Here is a 9,190-nt window from a genome sequence, read left to right on the forward strand (position 1 = left end):
TGATATATCTCAGCTACCTTCTTGTGGTGGTGCCCCTTAGCAATTACACTGAGGAATACTTTTCCACAAATAAGGTGTCAGAAAACTACCTCAATATCATTAGCTCCGATGGCATGTCTCTAAGTAATATCATCACAAAGTCTGATAAAATGGGTAATGTTGGCACCATCATGAACTAGAAAATGATGATGTTTTTATTTATTTTTTATTTTCTGGTTAACTTGTTTTGAGACTTTTCTTACACTCAATAAACTACTAAACCAAATATTAATTAATATGCATTGTTCAATATAGAGCTAGAGGTGTATCATTGGTCACTTTTGTGTTCCTGGGGATTCATTTAATGGCTGATTCACTTGCTTTAGGTCTCAAAGTCAGCAAAATGTGGTTGTTTAGCCATTATGATCACTTGAGGATACAAGTGGGTTTATTCATTTAATGGCTGGACTAGTGTGCTTATCCATATATTGACTACCCCAATAACATTAACTCCATTGCCGTGTCTTTTGACTTATATCATCACTAATAAGTTCTATAAAATGGATCATATATTTGGCACCATCATGAATTAGAAAAAAAATGGAGTTCCTTTCTTTTCTGGCTACCTTTGTTGTTTTGGGACTTTCTCTTTCCAGAACAACTTTTGCTGTGGTTGATAGCATTAGACCTTCAGAATTTATGAGTGAAAACACAACTTTGGTATCAAGAGGAGGAAGGTTTGAACTGGGATTCTTTACTCCAGGTAGTTCAAAGAATCGTTTTCTGGGAATTCGGTATAAGAACATCTCAGTTCAAACTGTAGTTTGGGTGGCAAACAGATGTGAACCGATCGACGATTCATCTGGCTCGTTGACTATAGACGACACAGGAAATCTTGTGCTTTACGGACAGAATAAGAGGGTCGTTTGGTCTACAAACTCGTCGAAACAAGCACAGGAACCACTTGTTTATCTCTTGGATAATGGTAACTTGGTTTTGAGAGATGAGAAAGATGAGAATACAAACAACTATTTGTGGGAAAGCTTTGATTATCCTACTGATACGATGTTACCCGGGATGAAATTGGGATGGGACTTGAGGAGAGGTCTCAATAGGCGATTATCATCGTGGAAGAGTTCCGATGACCCCTGCGATGGAGATTTCACTTATGGGATTGAGCTTGATGAACCACACCATACATACCCTCAAGTGTTTATCCGTAATGGGTCTGCAAAATTGTTTCGAGAAGGGCCTTGGGATGGCATAAGTTTCAGCGGAGCTTCTAATACTTTATCATATCCTTGGTACGGGTCTGATTACGAATTCGTGCACAACGATGATGGAGTTTACTTCACTTACAGCGTCAACCGTAGGTCAATCTTCAGAATTGTCCTGGGCGAAGGACTTATCGAATACAAAGAATGGGAAGGAGAAGACACAAGTTGGAGTTCTTATTACACAATTCCAGGAGACCAGTGTGACTACTATGGCTTCTGTGGAGCTAATTCAGAATGTGTCATAAATGAAGTGAATAAGCCAATCTGCCAATGTTTAAAAGGGTTTAAGCCAAAGAATCAAGAAAATTGGAAGGTGATGCATTGGTCAGAAGGGTGTGTGAGAAACGGTTCTGTGAGCTGTGATGATAAAGAGAAAGATGTGTTCCTTGGCTTTACTGACTTGAAAGTGCCCAATGCTCAATATATTTGGGCAAAAAAGAGTATGAATCTGCACGAATGCAAGGCTAAATGCTTGAGCAATTGCTCTTGTACGGCTTATGGCTATCAAGACAGTGACTGCGTCCTTTGGTTTGGAGATCTGTTTGATATTCGACAAGCTATTTATGGCCGACAAAATGTACAGATTCGAATACCGTTTTCAACAACAGGTACATATTTTTATATATACTAGATAACGTGCAATATTAACTAATACTAGCTGTTTTATTTATAAAATTTATTAATTATTTTTATTAAATTTATATTAATATTTTATAAATTTTGAAATAAATATAAAATTTTAATTAAATAATATATTTATTTTTATTTAAATTTATGTTTGCTATAATTTTTTAATTTCGAAGTGACAACAAGAAATTATATATTATATGTTTAATATAATATTAAATATTATAGGTGAATTTTAAATTTAAGTTTCTTACTAATTTAAAAAAAAAAAGTAATTTATTGCTAGTTCAGAGCAGATTATATTGTATGTTTAATATGATATTATTCTAATAAATGAATTTAAGTTTAAATAAATTTTATTTAAGTTATAAAACATATGATTTTATTATTTTTAAATAATTATTACTGTAAAATATCTCAAAAATATCATATTTTAATTTATTTAATTATTTATTATTTTAAAATAATTATCATTGTAAAATATCTGAAAAATATCATATTTTAATGTGTTTAATTATTTATTATTTTTAAATAATTATCATTGTAAAATATCTCAAAAATATCTTATTTTAATTTTTTTAATTATTTGTTTTATTTTATTTAAGTTTAAATATTTACAAACTACTATTAAATATAAGAATATTCCGTTAAAGTTAACATTAAAAAAAATAAAAAACCATTAAAACCAAGAATTTCCGTTATCTACACACTTATTATATAAAAGAGATAATGAATACTTCTCAATGGTTACTAACCATAGATGGATACTAACAATTATGATAATGTGGCAACATAGTGACTTGGTATAGCAAGTCACCAACATGTAAATATTTTTTTTCTACATTAATTTCGAATTTTCATATGTAATGCTTAAATAAGATTTTTTTATTTCTTTAATTTAATAAATATGTGATCGCCATAATCAGGTAGCCTTTTAAAAAATTTTAAAAAGTCAAAATTGATGAAATATTTATTAACAACTATAAATATGGATAATTGATCTTAATCTAATGACTTAATCTAATATTTAATATTAAAGTAACCATCTATTAGTAGTAAAATTATCAATTTCTATATTCAAATAATTTAATACTAGTTAATATTAGATAATAATATTTAATAAACAAATTAATAATTTTTCTTAAAATAATTTATTTTTTATTACTTAATTTTTAAACTTTTATTAAATTAAATTAAATTATTTAATTAGATAATGTTATATCAAACTTTTATTATTTATTTAATAATAATTTTACAAATGAATTATTATTTAACTTTTACACTAATTTATTTTTTTTAATAATTGGAAAAATTTTATTAATCTTTTTCATTCATTATTTTATTATTAATATTTTAAACTTATCATTTCTGTGCCGATATCCATGTAATTGATGGTTGTAGTCAACAACCATCAATCACAAGCATGCCGGAACAGAAAAATAAATTAACTTCTAATTACATACTAATTAATTTTTTTAATAATTTTTAATTAATTATAATAATACTAATTAACTAAATTAAATAATATTCATTACAGTTCTTATTATCTTGACATAACATATAACAAAAAAATAAATTAAAACTACTTTAGTTAATAAAATTTCACAAAAAATTTGACAGCATAATAGTTTAATATGATCATTTCAAAAATTTTAAAATCCTGTACTCAGAAAATCCCAGAACATTTAGTATAAGATATATAGTTTTTTTTTTAAATATTGACAACATAACAACTTAAATTTGTAATATCCCAAAATTTAAAATCTCCAAACAACAAACCTAGAATAACTGGAACAACAAAATTTGATTAAAATAATATTACAACACAAATCAACATAAACCATAATATGATTAATACAAAAAAAGAATAAAATCATACTTTAATAATCTGATTTTTTTCTTTCAATTTTATTTTCCTAAACTGAGAACATCAAAACTCTCATAATAAATAGTAGACTTGCACTTCATATATATAATATACATACATTGATGGTGGTCCGAAAATCCGGTGTGGGGTCCGAAACTTCGACGTGGCGTGGGGGTTCTGAAAATAAATACAAACAATTATAATTAAAAAAAAACTACATATAAACAATTAAAATTAAAAAAAAAATTAATACCTACAAAATTAATACACTTAGGAGTGGGGGGAGGTGGTGGTGCTCGGACAGAGGGGCGGACTGAGAGAGAGGTGGTGGTGCTCAGACAGAGGGGTGGTGGCGGTGCTTGGACAGAGAGGGAGAGGAGAAACTTTGAGTCTGAGAGAGGGAGAGGAGAAATGAGAGGGACGGACGAAACGATGTCCCAAATTTTCAATATGTAACGTTATTACTGGCAGGGATCCACCGCTATTAATATTACCTCGCCGGTAATAAACTATTAGCGGTAGGATCCGCCGCTATTAATATAACCTGCTGGTAATAGTCTTATTACCGATAGATATATAATCGTCGCTAATATTATTAGCGACGGATAGTCCGCTGGTAATTAGGGAAAATATCTGCCGCTAATAAATTATAAACTGCACACCTTTTCGTTTCTAGGGCATTGTATTAGCGGCGGACTACCCACCACTAATAAAAAAATTAATATTTCTAATTAGAATCCACATTATTAGCGGCGAACTTGGTAGTCCACCGCTAATAACCCATACATTACCGGCGGACCAAGTCCGCCTCTAAAAATGATTTTTCTTGTAGTGTATGTTTATATGCTATGTTATGTTTATGTGCTATGTATTTATGTATGAAAATGTTTTATGTTGTAGTCACTTGGTAATATAGTTGCTTAGATAGCAAATAAATCCAAAAAAATTTATCATTATTGTAGATTATAGTTATGATTTAAACTACCTCAAATAGTAGCAAGAGGACCTAGATGGTTTGTCATATACTATATTGTGTTTAAACCTACCTCGAATAGTAGCAAGATCACCTAGATGGTTTTTATCATATATTACGGGAATGAGTTAATGACTATTAATATTGTTTTCCTATGCTTTTATGATTTACGTTTTTACGTCATACGTTTTTATGATTTATGTATTAATCTTATGTAGTATGATATGTTTTAGAAGATTTTCCTTGCTGTGCATTAGGCTTATTATTTTTTTATTTTAGATAGTGCAGGAAAATAAGCTTAGAAGGCAGGATGGATTCATGGCAGCTTTGACATGTGTATTGGGAGATGACTGAATGAATGAACTGTTGGAAAAGATCGAGGATGACGTTTTGTTTCAAGTCTTTTTTTTATTATGTATTTATGTTTTTTCGCATTTAAGTAATTGAACAATTAATTAAAGGTTTATGTTTTCTTTATGTTTTTATAATAATGAGATCCCGTATTTTGGATTTTTATAATAAAGTTCTATTATTCTATGTATGTATTCCAAAATAGTAGTTATGCTTAGTAATTTTAATGGTCTGAGGTCTTAGAATTAGTCGGGGCATTACAATCTTGATCTTTTATTTTTTAGTGGCAAAATTCCCTAACTGTAAATCTTATATATATAAATATAATTTCGTAGTCGTTGTTTGAGAGTTCCAGCCGCCTCCACCGTCCCTGAGTTATCATTAACACCACCATCATCCTTGGGATCCCACTATCTCTATCCTCCGCCCCCAAGTTCCCACCACCACTATGTTTGTGCAGGTATAATATATATATATACTTTGCTAAAAAAATTAATGATGCTTTGTTTTTTAGTTTTTTTTTAATGTTTTCTGAGATATATATATAAATGTTAGGAAAACTTATACATGTTCTTTATTTATTTTCATGTATATCTAATATTAAACAAATTAATACGAGATAGCCTAAAACATGTTTCTAAAATTGAATTCAAAGAGAAACAAGGAATAGAATACTTACAATATACGCAGCAAAATGAAAGAGTCATTCATTTAGTTTCTCTAACTCTTGTATCCTCTCTGTCGCAGAGTATTATCAAGAAACTGAACCGATATTCTATTTTCTTCATAATCTTCCAATGTATCCTTAGAACCACGTAGACTAGTGGGAGAAATTCTCAACACGTGAGATATATATAGAGAAGAAGAGAAAATAACAAAGAGGCTTAGAAAACGACTTGTGTTTAGAGAGAATCTAAAACTATCAGAAAACTAGTGATTAAACTTATCTGTTGTCTCAGAAATCTAAACTGATGTCTTCTCTCTAAGCACTCCTTTTATAGACTCAATTAGGTCATTTAATTAATTAAAAAATCAATAAAATAATAGCCATTTTGAAGCCCTATGTCGAAATTATCAAGGGCTTTAGGCTCGTGAAATTTCCCATTTGATTATAAGCACATTGGACTTAAAATCAAGGCCTGTATTATTTTCAATTGATTTAATTAATTAAATAATTATTTAAATCATTTATAAAATTAATTATTTATAATTTGAACCTTGATTTAAACTTATTTATTAATTCAGATACCAATTTATCTTAATTAATAAATCTGCCATAATTTCTCTTTTCTTCTCAAAATTATATAACTCTGTGAAATTATCCAAAATTGACCTGGTCAACTTTGATAATTCTAATTGATGATTAAATCAATTAATTGAAACTATCTAGATGATTTTATCCAAGGTACAATGGGGACCATGAGCCTATGAAATCAAGCTCCAATAAGTTATCATAAATCTAACAAATAAATTTACTAACTTATTAATTCCTCATGACTCCACTATAGACTCGGAATTGCACTCTTGAATTCATAGAACATTCTATAACAAATATAGATACACTATTAATTATCCATTGTTATAAACATAATTGTCACTCAATCCTCTATAGACAGTCTACAATGAGATAGGACTAAAATACCGTTTTACTCCTCATTGTATTTTATCCAAAAATATTTAAGGTTTTTGTGGTCCGTGTATATTTCACATTTGTCCCCGTAGAGATAATGTTTCCATATTTTTAAGGTAAAAATCACAGCTGCCAACTCTAAATCGTGTGTTGGATATCTCTATTCATATTCTTTTAGTTGTCTGAACGCGTAAGCCACCACTTTTTCGATTTGCATCAGTACACATCCCAAACCCATCTTGGATATGCATCATAGTAGACTACAAACTTTTGTCGCTTTTTGGGTACACACAACATTGGAGCAATAATTAATCTCTTCTTTAACTCCTGAAAACTTTGTTCACATTTATCAGATCACACGAACTTTTGTAGTTTGCGAGTAAGGTTTGTTAGTGGCATTGCCAATTTGGAGAACCCTTCCATGAATCTCCTGTAATAGCCAGATAGACCAAGAAAACTTCTTACATTAGTGGCATTCTTTGGATTTGGCCAATCCTTGATAGCCTCAACCTTAATTGGGTCCACTGCTACTCCGTCCTTGGTTACTATATGGCCTAGAAATGCCACTTTCTCTACCCAAAACACGCAATTCTTTAGCTTGGCATATAATTTTTGTTCTTTGAGTTTTTGGAGCGTCTTTCTCAAATGATCCTCGTGATCCTCCTCTGTCTTTGAATAGATCAAAATATCGTCAATAAAGACAATTACAAACTTGTCTAAATACTCCTTGAACACCCTGTTCATTAAATCCATGAATGCTGCAAGGGAGTTTGTTAGACCAAATGACATTACTAAAAACTCATAATGTCCATACCGAGTCCTAAAAGCAGTTTTGGGTATATCATTTTCTTTTATCTTAAGCTGATGATATCCCGATCTCAAATCTATCTTAGAGAATATCGCTGCCCCTTGTAATTGGTCAAACAAATCGTCGTTTCTAGGTAACAGATATTTGTTCTTTATCGTCACCTTGTTTAATTCCCTATATTCAATGCACATATGCATTGATCCATCCTTCTTCTTAGCGAATAGTACTGGAGCTCCCCATGTTGAGTGACTTGGTCGATTGAATCATTTGTCAAGTAGCTCTTGTAGCTGTTCTTTCAACTCCTTTAATTTTGAAGGCGCTATCCTATCCGGTGCTTTTGAAATAGGGGTTGTCTCTGGTGCTAACTCGATCACGAACTTGATCTCTCGATCAGGGGGAAAGCCTGGTAGATCTTCTGGGAACACCTCGGGGTACTAACACACCACTTTAATGTCTTCAGGTCGTTGTGGCGTGTTATTAGTTGTGTCCACTATACTAGATAGGAATGCTTGGCACCTCTTTCCCATCATATCCTCTTTGCCTTGAGCGCTAAGATGATTAGCATTTTGGGTCCCGTACTTTATGTTGGTTTTATTGATCAAATAAGAGATTATACGCAGCAGAACAACAATCAAATTGTCAGTTTAATCCCAAAAGATTTCTAGATCTACTTCTTCACATGCATATATATAGTGAATCAAGGACATGAATAGAAAAAAAAAATACCCCAGGTCCTTCCTTGCTGCTATCTTTTCGTATGGCTGAATCCTTGAGATCTCACACCAAGATCTTCCAAAATGTTCTCAGGCACACAAAGAACGAATGTGAGCTCGCTATACAAATAATAGGCAATAAACTATTTATCAGATGTTCTCAACACATGAGATCTGATAAAGTTTTAGACCTAGGTTTTGTGAAGAAGAATGACTTTTGATTATGTCACTGTTCTCTTTCTCTGAGAGAGATTCCTAGATATTTTTCTATCCCTGAAAAATTACGTTATGTGAAAAAATGATATCCTATATTTAATAATATCCAATATATTAAAATATTTGTTATTTTAAACAAATTCAAAATAACTGATCAGTTATCAGATTTTTGTTTAAATAATAATATTTTAATCATATTAAAATATCTTATTATTTATTTAATATTTAAATAACTAAAATTGTGGAATCAAGAGACTGAGTAAACTCTCTTATGCGTGTAGCACAGTGCCTATGCACTGTGCCACACGTGTACCACATGCCTGTGATGGCATGTGATTTTTCCCAATTTTTATTACTATTTAAATACCAAAAATCCCAAAAATAATTTATTCAAAATTAATTATATTTTTGTTAAATCAAATAATTAATTAATTCTTAATTAATTAATTACACATAATTAAACAATAATTATGTTTGATACATAGAAAAATATTTTACTTATCACATAAGTCCTTTTTGCCCTTTTTTTTGTATTTGCCTTTGACAGTGATTGTTTGAGCCATTTCGGGGGCCATGGACCTATAACATTAAGCTCCAATAAATTGAAACTAAATAATTAAAATATTTAATTATAATAGTTAATTTATTAATTCTGATATTACTCCACTATAAATTCAGAATTGCACTCTTTATGTTATAGATATAATTTTACATAAATCTTTTTCTTAAGTCGTCCATTGATATAACCA

General features: G+C 30.4%; 1 protein-coding gene across 2 annotated transcripts; it reads left to right on the forward strand.

Moving 5' to 3' along the window:
- The first annotated feature begins 550 nt into the window (after positions 1–550).
- Positions 551–5,264, forward strand: LOC133789230 (G-type lectin S-receptor-like serine/threonine-protein kinase At4g27290). 2 transcript variants are annotated; one of them, XM_062226995.1, is made up of 2 exons: positions 551–1,864; positions 5,007–5,264. In XM_062226995.1, the coding sequence occupies exons 1-2, from the start codon at positions 580–582 to the stop codon at positions 5,075–5,077; spliced, it is 1,356 nt and encodes a 451-aa protein (XP_062082979.1). In that variant the 5' UTR covers positions 551–579; the 3' UTR covers positions 5,078–5,264. The 2 variants fall into 2 exon arrangements, with proteins under 2 accessions (XP_062082979.1, XP_062082980.1); XM_062226996.1 differs by having other exon boundaries at positions 555–1,864; positions 5,003–5,264.
- Positions 5,265–9,190: the final 3,926 nt, after the last annotated feature.

This window comes from Humulus lupulus, chromosome 7, assembly GCF_963169125.1.
Source record: "Humulus lupulus chromosome 7, drHumLupu1.1, whole genome shotgun sequence".
Taxonomy (NCBI): Eukaryota; Viridiplantae; Streptophyta; class Magnoliopsida; order Rosales; family Cannabaceae; genus Humulus; species Humulus lupulus.